The sequence below is a fragment of the Lethenteron reissneri genome, chromosome 25, assembly GCF_015708825.2.
Source record: "Lethenteron reissneri isolate LAM-NWPU_2019-01 chromosome 25, ASM1570882v1, whole genome shotgun sequence".
Taxonomy (NCBI): domain Eukaryota; kingdom Metazoa; phylum Chordata; class Hyperoartia; order Petromyzontiformes; family Petromyzontidae; genus Lethenteron; species Lethenteron reissneri.
This window is the reverse complement of record NC_083803.1, coordinates 2,131,406-2,149,842: the sequence shown is the minus strand read 5'-3', so window position 1 is coordinate 2,149,842 and position 18,437 is coordinate 2,131,406. Positions and strand designations below refer to the sequence as shown.

The 18,437-nt window shown below is 49.4% G+C and overlaps 2 protein-coding genes across 3 annotated transcripts; both read right to left on the bottom strand.

Moving 5' to 3' along the window:
- Positions 1-2,825: 2,825 nt before the first annotated feature.
- Positions 2,826-9,134, bottom strand: SNX15 (sorting nexin 15). Of its 2 annotated transcripts, none has more exons than XM_061558878.1 (7): positions 8,482-9,134; positions 6,955-6,990; positions 6,599-6,719; positions 6,010-6,125; positions 5,422-5,716; positions 4,838-5,104; positions 2,826-4,637 (listed from the first exon to the last, which is right to left on the bottom strand). In XM_061558878.1, the coding sequence occupies exons 1-7, from the start codon at positions 8,584-8,586 to the stop codon at positions 4,579-4,581; spliced, it is 999 nt and encodes a 332-aa protein (XP_061414862.1). In that variant the 5' UTR covers positions 8,587-9,134; the 3' UTR covers positions 2,826-4,578. The 2 variants fall into 2 exon arrangements, with proteins under 2 accessions (XP_061414862.1, XP_061414860.1); XM_061558876.1 differs by having other exon boundaries at positions 2,826-4,640; positions 8,482-9,130.
- Positions 9,135-11,234: 2,100 nt separating this feature from the next.
- LOC133347003 (cilia- and flagella-associated protein 36-like) lies at positions 11,235-16,558 on the bottom strand. Its single transcript, XM_061558875.1, has 10 exons — positions 16,363-16,558; positions 16,199-16,263; positions 15,324-15,425; positions 14,544-14,658; positions 14,078-14,168; positions 13,674-13,812; positions 13,400-13,517; positions 13,126-13,316; positions 12,748-12,903; positions 11,235-12,008 (listed from the first exon to the last, which is right to left on the bottom strand). Exons 1-10 carry the CDS (start codon positions 16,454-16,456, stop codon positions 11,922-11,924), a joined length of 1,158 nt encoding a protein of 385 aa, XP_061414859.1. The 5' UTR covers positions 16,457-16,558; the 3' UTR covers positions 11,235-11,921.
- Between the last annotated feature and the right edge of the window lie 1,879 nt (positions 16,559-18,437).

Genomic DNA, 18,437 nt, shown 5'->3' with positions numbered 1-18,437 from the left:
TGAATAAATAAAATATTAAAAAATAAAATGTGTGCTTCCGGTTTTACAGAGGTAGCTATACAAAACAGACATCTTCTGTTAAAATAAGTGTTTTCAGTGCACAGTAACGTAAGCAATACAGTAACAGTACAGTCTTGCAGTAATGTAAATTTACATACTACTAACAAAAAAGTGCAATCTTACAACTGTAAAGTTGCATAAACTCCTGAATAAAACTAACTACGTAGCCTCTAACACTTCATAACGTTCCCATGGCAACAGGGGAAATGGCTGCGCTTGTGTGAAGTAAACGCAACATTTTTCAACTTTCCGCTAAGATATATGTGACTTTTTGCAACGAAAATGCGGGGATTATGAAATCATGCAAGCCCGCATATTTTGCGCGCGGAAATCTGCAATTTATGCGGCGAAAGTGCGGCGTATTTGAAAAAACGCGCCCCCCGCATAAATATGCGGACTTTGGCTGATTTTGCGTGGAATCTTGCGATCGCATAATCGCGTTTTTCTGGAGGGACTGTAAAGGGTGAGAGGGGGTTGCCAGGGAGAGGGGGGGGCAGGAAGAGGGGGGGGTAGCCAGGGAGAGGGGGGGGGGGTAGCCAGAAAGAGGGGGGGGGTAGCCAGGCAGAGGGGGGGGGGGTAGCCAGGGAGAGGGGGGGGGGGTAGCCAGGCAGAGGGGGAGTAGCCAGGGAGAGGGGGGGGTAGCCAGGGAGAGGGGGGGGGTAGCCAGGGAGAGGGGGGGGGGGTAGCCAGGGAGAGGGGGGGGGGTAGCCAGGGGGAGGGGGGGGTAGCCAGGGAGAGGGGGGGGGTAGCCAGGGAGAGGGGGGGGGGGGTAGCCAGGGGGAGGGGGGGGTAGCCAGGGAGAGGGGGGGTAGCCAGGGAGAGGGGGGGGCAGGAAGAGGGGGGGTAGCCAGGCAGAGGGGGGGGTAGCCAGGCAGAGGGGGGTAGCCAGGGAGAGGGGGGGCTGGCCAGGGAGAGGGGGGGGGCAGGAAGAGGGGGGGTAGCCAGGGAGAGGGGGGGGGGGGTAGCCAGGGAGAGAGGGGGGGGTAGCCAGGGAGAGGGGGGGGGGTAGCCAGGGAGAGAGGGGGGGGTAGCCAGGGAGAGGGGGGGGGTAGCCAGGGAGAGAGGGGGGGTAGCCAGGGAGAGGGGGGGGGGTAGCCAGGGAGAGGGGGGGGGGTAGCCAGGGAGAGGGGGGGTAGCCAGGGAGAGGGGGGGGGTAGCCAGGGAGAGAGGGGGGGGTAGCCAGGGAGAGGGGGGGGTAGCCAGGGAGAGGGGGAGGGTAGCCAGGCAGAGGGGGGGGTAGCCAGGGAGAGGGGGGGGGGGGGTAGCCAGGGAGAGGGGGGGGGGTAGCCAGGGAGAGGGGGGGGGGGTAGCCAGGCAGAGGGGGGGTAGCCAGGCAGAGGGGGGGGGGTAGCCAGGGAAAGGGGGGGGGGTAGCCAGGCAGAGGGGGGTAGCCAGGCAGAGGGGGGGGGGGGTAGCCAGGGAGAGGGGGGGGTAGCCAGGCAGAGGGGGGGTAGCCAGGGAGAGGGGGGGGTAGCCAGGGAGAGGGGGGGGCAGGAAGAGGGGGGGGTAGCCAGGGAGAGGGGGGGGTAGCCAGGGAGAGGGGGGGGGGTAGCCAGGGAGAGGGGGGGATAGCCAGGGAGAGGGGGGGGGTAGCCAGGGAGAGGGGGGGGGGGTAGCCAGGGAGAGGGGGGGGTAGCCAGGGAGAGGGGGGGGGTAGCCAGGGAGAGGGGGGGTAGCCAGGCAGAGGGGGGGTAGCCAGGCAGAGGGGGGGGGGTAGCCAGGGAGAGGGGGGGGTAGCCAGGCAGAGGGGGGGTAGCCAGGCAGAGGGGGGGGGGGTAGCCAGGGAGAGGGGGGGGTAGCCAGGCAGAGGGGGGGTAGCCAGGGAGAGGGGGGGGGTAGCCAGGGAGAGGGGGGGCCAGGAAGAGGGGGGGGGTAGCCAGGGAGAGGGGGGGGGTAGCCAGGAAGAGGGGGGGTAGCCAGGAAGAGGGGGGGGGGTAGCCAGGGAGAGGGGGGGGGTAGCCAGGGAGAGGGGGGGGTAGCCAGGCAGAGGGGGGGGGGTAGCCAGGCAGAGGGGGGTAGCCAGTGAGAGGGGGGGGGCCAGGCAGAGGGGGGTAGCCAGGGGGAGGGGCCACCACCACCATTGTCTCCTTGACTCTTGTTAGAGACATCGACCACGTTGGGTTTTTTTCAATAAGCCCCACGCTCCGGTCCACGTGGTGGCCTTCAGTAGAGGGAACTAAACGCTCTCCCTCCCGCCGACGCTGTCACGTGAAGTCTGAGCGTGGGCTCATGAATAAAATCCAGTTTTTTTTGTTGTTGTTGGGTTAGATCGTCGCGTAAGGATAAATGTGTCGTGAAACCCGCAACCACCCGACAGCTTATTAGCAAGGTGTTCGATATGTAAACAAAACAGGCAATTCCTTAGTAGTTCAGCACACCGGTGTGTTGGAGAGTAAACCGACATTTGCAAATGTAATTGTACAATTGTGCATTTCGGGTGGTTGCGGGTTTGACACATACGCGATCCAACCCCTTCATGTATATTGGTCACGAAAGTCTACGTGTGAAACCAAAAGACGACAATGTAGGACCGGCTGAAACCCCTTTCTCGAACATAGAACTTTGACAACCCCTGTTGATCCTCTACCCCTCAATGTGTATTGTCCCCCCCGAAACAAGGTCACGCTACATAGGACGGGCCACCCGCTCACCTCCACAAGCGCGCATCTGTAATTACCGTACAGTGTTGTAAATGAGTAGGGAAAACCGAACTGCTGGCGGCATTCACAAAGGTGGCCCGGTTACACGGAAGAAAGACTCGCTCGTAACAGCTGTGTACTTTATTGAAGTGCACGGGCAAGAACGGCGTGAACCCGGCACATCAGCTGGGGAGGAGCCGTGTGGGGTCACGCACGGATGACTGCTCCACGTAACCCACGCTCGAAACGCCACACGTCCCACACACGCAACATCAATATCACATTAGCATACACCCGATGGTGTGGAAAATCCCTAAAACTGCACGTAAAACAGGACGCGAGTGTACGTGCACGTCTATCTCGAAACGCCACGGCACACCACATGCTTCCCACAGTACCCGCTACTCAACATAACGCGGGGGCGTTTCCTTCACCCCTTTAGTTGAACATTGCAATATTGTCGTCTCAGTCCACCTTCAACAATTCTCCGAAATGCAGGATACAGTATGCACGTGTGAGCCAGTGGTTTCCCACCTACATGTATCGTCAGTTTATCAACCTTGTTTTCACTTGGTTATTTCACCATGATCATCCACGACCAATCCACTGCTGGATGAAGGCCTTCCCAAGCCGTCCGCATCTCTCACGATTCTGAGATGCAGCAATCCACCTAGCACTTGCCCAGGAGCAGATTGTAATCTTTTAATCAGGAAAAGTGTATTGAATTTAAATTATTTATCTTCACCCTAGTGTATTGTATGTTGAACTTTTTTGGCAAAGTACGCAGCCAAAACTGTGCTAATCGGAGGTGCGCGGGGAGGATAACAAACTAAACACAGGGTACGGCTACTACACGGGACAACCCAGTGCACTTTTATACAATTAGTGTGTGAAACCCCGCGGGACGCACGTAAATAACCATGATTTTAATTCCGTGATGCGTCTTGCAGTGCTGCTTAACAGTCACCACGACTTTTCACCGCCTTGTCCACGTCACACACAAGCGCCAGCCACTTCCTCCGTGCGGTGCTCTTATGCACTGTCACTGTACTGTGTTTATTCAGTTTGCTCAGCACTATTTTCCGTGCATACATACGAGTTTTAGCAGCTTTAAAGACAAAATGGAAAACACCTGGCTGACGTACACCTCGCACTCCAGTGGCTTCAAGCACTCGGCAAGAATCAGCAATTCTAGATTTGAAGCTTTCGTGACTGCAAGGATTCGTACTTTGTTTTTTTCGGTAAAGTCACGTAGGTAACATTACCTACGTGACTTTACCGAAAAAACAAAAGAGTAAGAACCAGCAACCCTGCCCAATGCAGTCACTTAAGTCTCATACTCTCCATATTCTCCTAACCAGAGATTCATCATGGAGCCATCAGTACCAAGGGCTTTTTGGTTGTGCTAACTTGTCATGCCACAGTGTATGGACAGCGAGCACGAGAAGCAGCAGAACGCGAGGAACACATCAACATCGAGCCAAGGAGGTCGTCTTCTTTGATCTCCTGGCCTTGCACTGGTGCCCAGCATCTGGGCAGGTTCAGCAGAGACCAGCAGAGACCAGCAGCGCGCACCCCGGTCCACATCTCTCAAAAGTCCCCACCGCAAGGAATTCCTCGTCACCATTTCTTTACAGAAGCATCACTCATTTGGCTGTTGTTTTTAGACATCCTGCATGCACTGGTTGCAATGCTGGTGACACTCACATTGTGCACCACATGCCTTTAAATGTTCATCTAACCAGTGTGTAGAATGCTGGCCAATCAGAAGAAAGTGAACTAATCCAAGCCTTTATGTAGTCCTTGAAAGGCAAGGCTTGTTCACTGGAATGAAGTCACATCCGTGCATAGTCAGAAGTGATGTGCCGTTTGGCGAAATCTAAACGCCGTGTAGGACGTCATCTTCGAGCAGCTCAGCAAACCAATCTCCGTCCTCCTCTCCTGTTAAAACGCAAATGCCCACACAATTTCATGTTACATCATTTCAACCAGGCAGCAACAAATACTTCAAGACCAAGACAAGGCCAATCAAATAACAGAGTATTTCCAATTCATATATTTGGAGGTTGCTTGACAGTGCTGAGTCGGGTGATGTTATTGTGTAGCAGACACCCAAGTGTATATTGTGCATAACAAACCTGACTTGGCACAGGGGTCAAACAACTCCAACTCATGTTGGGAAAGTCCAGCCACAGGAATAGAGGCCAAGCTGGGATCCCTAGCACCAACATCCTCACTCTTCTCACTTTTGTTCTCACTTTCGTTCTCACTTTCTCTCTCGTCCATGCCTCTACCCCCTTTGTATTGCCCCTGGGCGTCCTCCATCTTCTCTTCTTCATGCAGGCCCTGTCCCTCTCCTGGTGCCTCAATCTTCATATCTAGTGTGGTCATGACTGGGGCTGTGTCTGTGGTATCAAAGCCAACATGCAACCATACATGAAATTAGAATATTGTTTAAATGTCATTCTATTTTATATTTAATCAGCTCACATCCACGTGCTAGGTGCATTATTACGTCACAGCATAATGAGATGGTAACAGCCTTGAGAGGCCTTCATCCAGCAGTGGATAGATCATTGCTGATAATTAGATTTCCTATTATACAACAGAAAATTGTATAAACCTTTCCAATGCACCGATACATGCCAACAATCTTGCTATTTCTCGTTAATAAAACACCCCTTAATTAAAAATATATATTTGGCAGCAGGAGCCTCCTCACCATATGGAGGTCCCGCCTCGTCTAGACATAGATCCGTGGAGATGACACAATCTTCTACTCCGCTCACAGACAGCCTGGAGGTGAGGCCATCCAGCAGATCCAAGTCCTCATCTGCAACTTGAGGCTGGTTAACAGCTGATGACGCACTGTGTGAGGGCTGGAGTACAGGTGGCATGGTGGTGTTGGCAGGCAGCGGCGGAGTGGATGGCGGGGAATCGATGCCGGGTAAAGGCAGCAGCGGTTCGGGCAGAGATGGCAGAGAAGCAGATTCTCCTAACTCATAGCTATGGCCTCCCTGATAACAAAAAAAATGCACATACATTTGGGGTATATACTGATAACATATTCGTGTTTTCACATGTGTATGTGTCACTTATTTGCGAATGGAAGCTTTTGTTGTGTGATTTGGTAGTCAACACTTCAGGCTGTGTAACATAAACTGTATCTTCGGTCTCTAGTATGTGTACAACATAAAAAAAAACGTACTGTTTTTAAAAGTAAAATTTGACTTCAAGTAAAAATCTTAGCAGTTTGATTTTTCTTGATACACAGCTAATGCCTGCTTCTGGCAAACGCATGCGGCATCACCTCCAGGAAGTCCTTGAGCTGCTGGCTGTTGTAGAGCGCCGGCACGGTGGCAGCGAAGCGCAGCAGCATCTCGGCACTCGCGCGCCGCTCCTCGAGCACGGCCGCCTCGAAGCGACCTCCACACACAGCCCCACCGCCACTCATTACCCGCACAGGGCACACGATCAACCTCTAGCATGAAGGTCGTAGCGGGTGTTATTGTCTCGCAAATCACTTAGCGTTAATGCATTTCTGTATGAGAAATTCACGGAGATTAAACAATTGTAGTGGTGTAAGTTTTACATGGCTGTGAGAGTAAGCAAGAGTTGCTTGAATTAAGTAAGCCACAAACGCATCCGTATCGGACGAAGGAACAGTGGGGAAGAAGGGATGAGGGATTAAAAACATCTATTTCAGAGCCAAGTAAACAACCTTAATCGCCAAGTTCAATGGTGTGTGGCAGACATTAAAATGAACCTATCCTAAATGATTTGTACTTTATGAAATTAAAATAGCAGCATAAATAGAACACTACAGCGATCACAAACATGTATGCGATCAAAGACTGCAGTAGCAACGGCGCTGTGCTAGCTGAAGGTTGCTTTCTCACCAAATATTGTGGGCTTCGCAAAAGCAGGAAACTCCTCTGAGCGGCGGAAGAGGTTGCGGTGGATGTAGGCCAGGTCGCGGTGCAACTTCTTGAAGTCGCTGTAGCGCCTCCAAACCACGGTCTGCACTCAGGCACAAGCAGCCATGTCACATCCGTGAGTCCACCCAGCACACACTCCACACAAGTTGCTACTCACAAAAAAAACTGTTCGTGTGCTGGAGCTGTATGAATTGTCGGATCGGGAAACGATGAGAGATGGCAATGGTTTGGGGTGGGGCGAGCTTCATCCAGCAGTGGATATGTAATGAACTCATGACGATGGTGTTGAAAATGTACACTGTAAAAAATATATATACCTCTGAAATCTTCTCTGGATGTTTCCTGGGCACAATCTGTGGAAAATATGTTACATGTTAATAATATTTGAGGCTAGGAATACATTTAACTGAACACATTACTGCCTACTACACAGTTCTGACAGACCGAGGCCGACTGAGAAATACGAAAGGGGTTGAGTGTGTGGAAAGGGTGGCAACTCTTCGTGCACTAAATCTCGTCGTCTGTGGAGAAAGGTGGCAACCCTTGCTAGAGCCCTCCTTCCCGGCCTGCCAGTGTCAGGGATAGTGCCAAGGCTTCAGTTCGCCTCATTGGACATGTTTGTTTGTTGTAGTACGGAGTTAGACTCATGGCCTTAATCTAAGTTGTCTTGTGGTTGCTGTTGTTGTTGTTTAACTTGCATCCCACTGGGATTTTTGCACACAGCGTTGGTGTACGGTGCTTTTTCTGCAATATTTTGCAGTCTATTCCTGGATTATCTGTTTACACTTAGTCACATAGTCACTTTAAGATATTTTCTTGTTCATGTTTTTGTTTTTTGTTTGTTGCGGTTGCACCCGATTCAAGAGCCGAATGGCTCACAGGGCTACACCAAATACTGTAAATGAAACTGAAATTGGCAACTACAGAAGTTGACTGAAGCCTTTCGGGCTGTGAACATTGGCTGGCCCCAGGTGCCATGTCCGCATTCGTGATGGTCAGCACAGCACCACAGTACGTTCATAATGAACAGGCAAAGTGCTCTACCGTAGTAACGCGCTTCTGTGAAGCCTCAGTACCATGTTGCCTCCACCTTTATCCAACGACGTCCTTAGTTCAACAAAAGAACGTCCCGTTTGGGTGTAATCGACCACAGAAACTCGAGTAATTGTCAGTAAGCGGAGGTAGAAACGGCATCCCAGGCAAGATTACGGAGACGACATTCAGCTCGGGTTGCGACTTCTTACACACAGCCAACCCGGTATATATTTATGCCCGTAATACTGTAAAGGTAACACAATCCCACCAGGTCCCGGTACACATTTAATCATCGTCACATGAACACAAACACCAATTCCCAGACGTTTCAATCGCAACACAAGCGACCCTCATCATCCAGATCTTCCTGATGAAGACCGCTTGTGTTGCGATCGAAACGTCGTCGTTCACCTATCGACGTGACTTTACCGAAAGACCCAAGAATATGAATTCCTACAGTCACGAAAGCTTTAAGATTTAACCAATTCCCAGACTATTCGGGTCAAACCCGTACCGGTGGCAACCGCGAGTGGCAAGCCCAGCGCTGAAATTAAATCGAAACCCATTAATCACTCCCGTCAAATCCCCATCTGGCGGATAATTCACATCACTGACTTAATCACAACGACGACAACAACAATAACAACAACAATAACAACAACAACGCGTATACACCGTCGCTGGAGGCCCCAACCCCGCGTGGCCCACGCGAGCCGGAGCCTCGGCCTGGCCTAGTGGCGCTGCCGGGGGAGAGCGCTGCCAGGCGGCAGGGGGTGGTGGTGGGGGGGGGGGGTGCCGAGGCCGCTCACCCGCGCCGTGACTTTGTACTCCGTGTGGCCGCGCTCGTGCAGCCGCGGCTCGGACACGGAGTAGAAGCGGCTGAGAGGCTCCTTCTCTGCCCCTCGGTGCGGCATCGCGATCAGCGCCTCTTCGTCCTCTTCTTCTTGTTCTTTATCCCGCGGCGGTGGCGGCGGCTGCCTCAGCGATGCGGAGGCTTCAGCAGAGCACGGGGGGTCGGTCACCCTCCCGCGGGGACACGGGGACTTCCTCAGTGACACGGGGACCCGGAGACACGGGGACTCACTTGGAGACACGGGACGTGCAGACACGGGGACTTCCTCAGTGACACGGGGACCCGGGGACCCGGAGACACGGGGACTCACTTGGAGACACGGGACGTGCAGACACGGGGACTTCCTCAGTGACACGGGGACCCGGGGACCCGGAGACACGGGGACTCACTTGGAGACACGGGACGTGCAGACACGGGGACTTCCTCAGTGACACGGGGACTTCCTCAGTGACACGGGACGTGCAGACACGGGGCCCCTCGGACTTCCTCAGTGACACGGACACACAGACACACATATACACAGATACACAGAGACAGGACGACACGGGGACGAAGGGACACGAGAAACATCGACAGGTCCCTGGATAAGGGGACGTGGGGCACGCGAAGATGGGAACAGAGATGGAGACCAAGCGACAATGCGGCTTAGATACGAGAAGATCTGCAGATGTGGACGCAGAAGCCACGAACAGGAGGATATATGATGGTCTGTGGCTGGTTGAATAAAATTGTAGAAGTAATTTCCCATAGACATCTACCGCTTTCGATGATAAACCAAGGCAAACGTTTAAAGTGTCTTACGAAACAAACCACTGATGACCTTCATAATCAACGTTTTTGGGTTTAAATCGCGTTATTTATAAATGTGTCGTAACCCTCCACCACCCGACACGGCCAATCAATTATTAATAACGCGATCTAAACCCAAAAACGTTGATTATGAATAATATTGGTCGCGAAAGCCTACGTGTTACACTGATGACCTATAAATATTAATCCAGAAGCCAGGATTCTGGGCTAATTTTCAGTTTAATTTATTTGGAATAACCCTGTGAGACATGGGCTCTTGATTCGGGTGCAACCGCAACAAACAATACAATTACAAGATACATTTAACATTTACTGTACGCAAATTGAAACATCCCCTACAAAAACAATAAAATCTTCCAGAAAAAGCACCATTTGTTTATTCTGCGTACAAAAATGTGCAAAAAATAATCCCATTTTGATGTTAGATCACAGTAACAATACAATGTAGATTAAATTTTAAGTATAACTCTATACTACATAAAAAAAATCGGGCTATACTAAACCTTTCTAGAAATTACTAAAATGATATAAAAACAATGTAACATAAGAAATGTGATTGAAAGTTTACAATAGCGACATACATAACATATATTACTAAACATAGCATCCTTCGCAAGCTGCATGAGTCAATCCATAATAGCAGGAGGAACAATAGTAATAGGAGCACACTATAATCAAAATACATGATAACTTCTCGCATTGGTCATCTATAGCTTTATATTTGATTTCAGGCCACTGGATAGCAGTGGCAGCTAGGGTTGTACGACTCATCTAGAGTTTTGAAGGCTCTTTCAGCCACCCTTCTAAGTGTTGGTCCCATTACCTGCACCGACGCTGGTGATAGAACCACATCCAACAAAAACCCAGATGTTGTCCTTTCATCCCCACCATCACACATCAGCCAAATCCAGTGTCAAGGACTGCACGCTCCACACTCCTGATAAGTTTTAATTTTATATTCATATCCATTTCATTGTTGCCTTTGTACGCCACTTGAGAAATTGGACGTCCTTATGAGATTCCATCTCATGGGATTATTCGAGTAAAATGTATATTTTTTTACTGTCATTTAGCCTTGATCATGTAAGTTTGTTGAACTTCGCTCGCACCGTACGTCACCAACCATGCTAACCAGAGGGGCGGGAATAATCTTCTCACTGAACCGTGGCAGGCCAAGAGCGATTTACCACTCGGGAACCCATGGGTAACTTGTAACCGTGCTCTTCCTAGATCTAGTCGTGTCAACGTGACCTGGTTTCGTTGGAACTTGTGTAGGGATAGATGTCGATGTTAATTATAGAGTTTCACACTCACCATTTCATATTGCAATTCGTTATGTCCAAACAGACCAGGTGCTTTCAATTTATGCGTCGTGTAGCTCTAAATTTATTTCAAATGGAAGCAATGAAACTCATCTTCCTCGAGATGTACACTGGTTATCTATTTACAACCATGAAAACATTAGTGGTCCAGATGTCTTGTGACCCCATGTAATTCCCTATAACGTAATGTTTAAAAATAAGGTTTATTTAAAACAAAAATTAATATGCAAAGGGGAAAAATGTTCCTGGATCAATTGATTGGGGATCACAAGACATCTGAACCACCCTGTAGAGTACTGGTCATTCGATTCAAGTTATTTCATAATTACAGGATCATTATATTTATCCACCTTATTGCAGCCATACAGGCCTGTGCACTCTTACATCCAGTGATCGAAAGTTCTTCACGTACATCACACCAACACCAGAACTGCCGTGTTCCTTTCCTAAAATGGCACCGAACTTTGCCAAAGCATTTTAAATTAGTTATAACATACAGGTGTTATGTTTATATGTTTACATTTCTTTTTTCTCGAGTAGAGTAATTGGTTCATGAGAAACTGAATGCCAAAACGTGTCCAGTTTGCTTTTATTAAACCAATGCTGCTGATAAAATGCACTCCCAGAAGGCCATGTCGCCGATGAAATGTGTAAAAGTAAACTTCAGATTTTTCATGGAAAGACAATATGGTAAAGGTGTATTGTCTACTTATGAATGTTTCTATATCTGTGGGCATTTAGTTCACGTTAAGCTATTTTGCATTAGCCTTTAGATGCAATGACATTTGAAATTAAATGATGAGCGCACTCAACAGCCCCATTGTCACATCTAGATCATTCAGTCAAAATATACAATTATACTAGTAGGACATACAGCGAGTAAAAAAGAAATCAAGTATAAATGGCGAATTACAAAAATTGCATTTGGAAGAAATTGAATCTCAACTTTTCATATCAAAATATACAATACAGACTACATAAAGAAGCTGTTATATAAACAGTTGAATATGACATATCTGCAGTAGTATCGCTGATATCAAATTCAGGCTTGTATATAAAATATATCTCAGAATGTGGAAATTATGAAGCTAAATTATAAGCACGGATACAAGTTTAACAAGTACATTAAGTAGAACAACCTCTTTCAGCATACACTGTATATCAAATGAAACACAAATGTTATCCCTTGAGACGAGAATTTCATAAATATAGTATTGGATTCAGATCAATATACTTCAAGATACAATAAAGATGAGGGCATTGATCAGTCCTTGTGAAGAACTTCTCTCTTCAGGGTCTCTGCGAGCAGCCTCCGTCTCTGAAGTGCTTTCTTCTCCTCCTCAGGCAGCTCCTGCAAATGAAGAGATGGTACTGCTCTGACTCACCATCCATACTTCATAGTCTCTTGTAATAGGAAGGTCTGCTAATTCATGCTTATTGGCTTCTGGAATCACAGCTGAGGGTAAGGTGGTCCAAAACGAATCAAAGTCTGAACTCAGAGAATGTATAGATGGCTAAAGCATGTGCACATTTGCACATTATAAGCCAGTGTTAAACAGATATTGCCTAAAACATACTTCACCAAATCAAGTCCCCTTAACAAACCCTGAAGCATAAGGACTGAGGTTATTTGTGGTGTAGTGTATTGCTTCTTTTCACCCAACTAGACAGTCAAGTTTACTTTGCTTTGTTTCTACATTCAGATTGGAGGATATGGTGTCTGAAGCATACAAACCGACTTAACTACAGAACTACATATTCTTGGGTCTTTCAGTAAAGTCACATGGATAGGTTCAAAGAGAATAACAAAATAACAAATACTACGACTTTTCGTCTTCAGGAAGACGACCGCTTGTGTTGCGATCGGAACATCGTAGTTTTTTGTTCTTTGTGTTATTTTCTTTGAACTTATTTACATGACATTACCGAAAGACCCAAGACTATGAATTCCTGCAGTCACGAAAGCTTTAAGTCAAGATTTACAGAACTACATTCATATTGACTTGGGCATGGTGGGACACTTGTGGAGGCAGCTATGGTAATGTGAACATTAACAAACTGGGTGTCATGTGAAGTCTGGGACCCCTTGCCTGGAACTCTGCCTGTGTACCAGAGGCACTGCCGGTCTCCTCATCCAGGGACCGCCCCGTCTCCTCAGACCTTTGTGCTGATCTGAGCCGGTCTCTCTGCTGCTCCAGATACATCCTCCTCTTTGCTATCTCCTCCTCACATAATGTCGACTGGTCCTGCATTATGGCAAGTAAACACACCGATTCTATAAGTTTGTGGCCACCGGAAAACTTAACAATCACCACAACATACACAAGCATGCATAACTCATAACCTCTCACTATAATATAGAACATGATTTATACATTAATACAATACAAAAAGGCAACCTGTGGCTGAATGCCATATGTTTTATATATTTAATGTCAGGATATGGTGAAGGTGCAAACAAGGCTCACTGTGTCTTCGTTTTTGGACTGAGATGTCACAACTCTGCTGTTGGATGTGTCTTCATTGCTCAGTTGCTGCTGTGAATGTCCCCCATCAGGTGGCCCATCTCCAACAGAGGCCACAACGTCCAGCTGAGTGCTCCGCGGGTAGGAGCGCAAAGGGCGCAGGGCCTTTCTCTCTGGTCCAATGCTACAGCCATCTGGTCCATATCAAACCACACAGTACATAGCGAGCCAAACTGTAAAGATCAAACATGTGTGCTGATGTGAATAAGTCACTTACTGCCTTGTATCTTGTCCCCCAGGTTTGCAGTGGCAGCAGCTTGTGCTGCAACAAAATCCTCACTCTTCCCTCCATTTTTTGTCGTGGCACCTTCCACCAGTGCAGCATCCACTGTCCCCTGCGGTATCACACATTTCTCATTTGTTACAAATAAAGTAAACACGCAATAATCAAACACGTATTCAGAGTCATTTATAACAATAAACACACAGATCCAATAAGACATAGGCATGAAAACCAACACGCAAAACGTGAGCAATGTGCGTCAGCAAACCTGACGAGGGCCAGCCGTGCTGCCGGGAACATCTGGGAGGAGAGCTGGGCCCTCTGTTGTCGCTCTGGGCTTCTCCTCGGCAGCTATGCTTCCCAGCCGTCTTCTTAGCAGCTCCTGTTCATACTCCTCCTTGGAAAGCCTGCACAAGCAAGCATGTTTACACTGTTCATGAAAAGAAAACCTATCTGCATAAAGCCCAGTGGAGGAGAGAAGCACTTGTAATATTTTCTACATAATGCATAATTCGTAAAACATAACTAATTTCATGTCGACTAGTATTGCTATATATGTGCATATATCCAAGGGCAAGAGTCCCTGTTACATGTAAACACGTGAATAAAATTAGCTTTAACATCGACCATATGAGACCATGTGATCTAACACACTGGTCATGCTGGCCACACCTGAGGGCTTCGTGGAGAGACTCGGCCTCACGGCGCTCCAGCATAGACACCGCATCCTCCCCGCCTTCCAGGAGGCAGTCTGGCAGCACCCCTACCAGTACAACAAGAACCAGTCGCAGCCATCATCACACAACCACATCTGGAATGTAATGCTAACCGCGTGTCACGAAATTTTATAAATCAGTGCTAAGCTAATGTACAGTACAGCAGCAAACTCTTTCCAAATGAAGGCAACAACAGCAAGATATATATACTTTTCCAAAACTGCCAAGATGGGTTAGGAATGTCAAGTTGGAATATATTCTTCAGTTACAACTATTGCACAGTGGGACAACCAAGTTAATATTTTTCTTTGGTACATTTTTGTAAACGGATGAACACGCCCACTCACTGCAGGCTGCTTATTTACAAAAGCATAATCCTTTAGCCACTTTAAATCAAACATGCAGACTGGCCTTAAGACTACCTTGGTGCTGGACTATGTCATTCAAGGCACGGCCCTGCATCTCCAGGTTCTTCTCCACCATCAGCTCTTTGAAGGCAACGAAATCCTCAGCAGCCCACACCGGCTTGAACGCACTCTGTGGTTCGGTTAAAGGAATAAGCGCAATCACAAACATTGCCCAATTGTTCCATTGTCACCAGGGTAAGTGTAGTTTAACATATCGGCTTTCGCGATCAATATTTTCCGTAATAGTTGTTTTGGTTAATTACCGACGAAACGTCGTACTCGAATTGTATATGTGGGTTTACTCTCCAACACACAAGCGGTGTGCTGAACCAGTAACTAATTGGCATGGTTTTTTTTAAGTGACAAACCTTACTAATTGGCCGTGTCAATTGGTGGTGGGTTTAACTACGCGTTTATATTCTTGGTTCTTTCGGTAAAGTCACGTACAAGGGAAATAATAAAATAATATAAATATAAAACAATAAAAATTATCACGACGTTTATTGTTTTATATATAGATTATTTTATTATTTACCTTCTACGTGACTTTACCGAAATAACCAAGCATATGAATCCCTGCAGTCACGAAAGCTTTAAATCAAAAGACACGTTTATATTTACGCTTTCTAAACCCCCCAAAAAAATCCTCTATTATGGACTGTACGTTGAATTCACATCAATAACCCAGTCCTCCCAGTTACCATGCACTGAACCGAGTCTTTAGCCACGAGTATTTTCGCCGAGTCACAATGTGGCTCTCAGTCTTTCCATGTCAACGTCCGTGTCGGTGACCACCTGTGAGAGGTCACCGTGGGAAAGAGCTCGATTACAGGCTTCCAGGAAAGCCTCTTCCGAAATGCCGACCTCCTCGCAGTATTCATCCAGCAGATCACCCACCTACACACATCCAGATGCACAGTGCAACGTCAAAAACAAACCACACGGGGATTAAACTAAAATGCAGACGGTGAAATGAAGGCGATTGGTGGTAGTGGTGGTGGTAGTGGTGGTAGTGTAGATGCCAATGGAACAGTGGAAGTGGGTGGCGATTTGCGAATAGGATTGTGGCATTGTGTGGGATGGAGATGGGTGACCTTCATCCCACAGTGGGCCCACAATAGCTGGTAACCATGATCGTGCTAATTTTGTTGACGGTAATAATTGTGTTAATACGCTCTCACCACTATACGGTACTGCCCGTTGATGTTACTATGGTGATGATGTTACTGACTGTGTTGTTTTACTGTGATGTTGATGATGTTACTGTGTTCCTGTGATGATGATCTTGATGGTGCTGCGATTCTGACGGTGATGATGGTGATGTGTTCCTGTGGTGAAGTGCTACTCTGATTGTAGTGATGATGTTGATGGTGTTGAAAATGGTTGGTATAGTTACTGTTATTATAGCGATGTTGATGTTGTTGACGTTGAAGATGGCTGGTGCAGATGGTTGTTACAGTGTTAACTGTGATTTTAGCGATGTTGTTGGTGGTGATGAAGATGCTTGTTTTGATACTCTTACTTTAATTGTGGCGATGTTAATGCTTGTTGATGGTTGGCACAGTTTTACTGCGGTTGTGCTGACGGTGATGATGGTGCCACTTGGCCACCCACCCCATCGTGTGCCCCAACGACAGTCTAAGCCGGAGGATCTTTGTCTTTTCACTCACCACGTCGCGATACTGCCCGTGGATGTCGCTCAGACACAGGGGGTTCTCCTCTCCGGGCTGAAAAACTGCAGACACAGAGACCGCGTGAACGTTACCCCCCCGTCGTCTCCATCCCAAGTCCCCGCGCGTCCCGACTACTTCCCATGTCCCTCGCTCGCCCCTACCCGAGCACTCCAGCTCCATGAAGCGGCGAATCGGCTCGTCCCATCGCGGGCTCCTCAGGAAGCCCACGACGCTGTCGAGCACCCAGTCCACCATGGCAGGGCCCGAGTCCCCGACCAACTCGGTCACCTCGGCTCGGATTCCCCACGTTCCCGCACGTCCAGGTGGGTCCCACCTACCCCCGTGTGACCCCGCCCCCCCGTGTAGCCCCGCCCCCCGTGTGGCCCCGCCCCCTCCCCTGTGTAGCCCCGCCCCGTGTGGCCTCCCTGTGTAGCCCAGCCCCTCATGTAGCCCGCCCCCCCGTGTGACCCCGCCCCCCCCCCCGTGTGCCCCCCCCCCCGTGTGCCCCCCCCTCCCCGTGTGACCCCGCCCCCCGTGTAGCCACGCCCGCCCCCCCGTGTGGCCCCGCCCCCCCCGTGTGGCCCCGCCCCCCGTGTGGCCCCCCGCCCCCCCCGTGTGGCCCCGCCCTGGGCCGCGCCTCCCTCTGAACTCGCTCCCGGCTCGGGGCGCCGCCGCCGCCGCCGCTCGAGGACGCCCCACGTGGCGGGGCAAGGGATCGAGTGGAGCCGCACGGCGTCACAGCGCTGCCCCGCAAGTCGCCTGCCCCACCACCACCCCCCACCACACCGCCACCCCCCCACCACCACCCCCCACCACCACCACCACCTCACCACCACTACCACCCCCCACCAGCACCACCCCCCCCACCCCACCACCCCCCCACCACCACCACCCCCCCACCACCCCCCCCACCAGCACCCCCCCACCACCACCACCCACACACCACCCCCCCCACCAACAACAACCGCCATTCGCCACTAAGTGGCGGTGACGTCACCACTACGCTTGTGCCAGGCCAAGTGCACCTTGAGGCCACGTGAAGTGTCGAACGCCCGCTGGCAGGAGGTCACGGGGCAGACCCAGCAGGTGCCACGGGTCGACTGACCGAGATGACCGAGATGACTGGCTGATGCACCACCTGTGCCCCCTACTGTACCAACTTGCTGTGCTTTAGCCACCCGGTGCTTCACTCGTTGTTGTGAGCGTCGCTTCTCCGCCCTCCACCACCACCCCCCCATCCCCACCACATAAAAATAATGTTTCGGCCATCGGTAGTTGCATGTTTATAAGCAAATAAACCGTGGTCTCAGCAACCTGCAGGCTCGTTAAACAAACAAACACTGCCGAGTTGCAACATATACAAACAATGTGCGTTGCTTGCAGTCACACGCAGTGAAATTAACTGGACCTTAAGGCTTGCCACAAAATAATATTGCAGAGTTTTTGTCTTGGTTAAAGAAATTCTGCTGAATATTGCCTCGAAGTGTGGATATGCTGATGGGCTGCAATATTGTACTGCAGTTAAGTGTGAACACTATTGCACTATTTCACTCTTGCACTAGTCCACTATTTAATTTCCAACACCGCCGTGGCCCAGTCTGCCGGTCCCTACATCCAAATAAACCTCGACTGCATCCCGGACTCTCCCACACTTTCTGACGACTTTAAAATGACTTCAGGGAAAAACAAATCACCGTTTAGAACCTATATTGTCAAATTCAATGACTGCATAAAAATTTATAATAATTCAATTTATAACGCGCGCAAATTTGCGGATGTAATGGCCGCAACTCAGAGGCGCGCAGCCAAGCTCAGAGTTGCTCAAAAGCGCGTGGTTATAGAGGTGAGTTTTTAAGTCTCTCTTGAAGGAGGCGATTGAGGTGATGCTGCGAATGTGCAGAGGGATATCGTTCCAGAGTGTTGGGGCTGCCACCGAGAAGCGGCGCATAGACACGATGACCATCCTGGATCTTGGTATCAAGAGGTCGTGAGTCGCGCTGCGCAGGCATTTGCCGTGTGCCGAGCTGCAAGTCGTCAATAATGAAGAAAGGTACGGCGGGCAGGCAGGTATGAAGGCATTGTGGCAGAGGCAGGCGATCTTGTATGTGACCTTACTGGCGATGGGTAGCCAGTTGAGGGCACGGAGACAGGCGAGTGAGTCGAGACGGGGATGAGTGTGGGCAATGACGATGCGTACCAGGTTGTTTTGTAGTTTTTGAAGTTTCTTTAGGTTGCT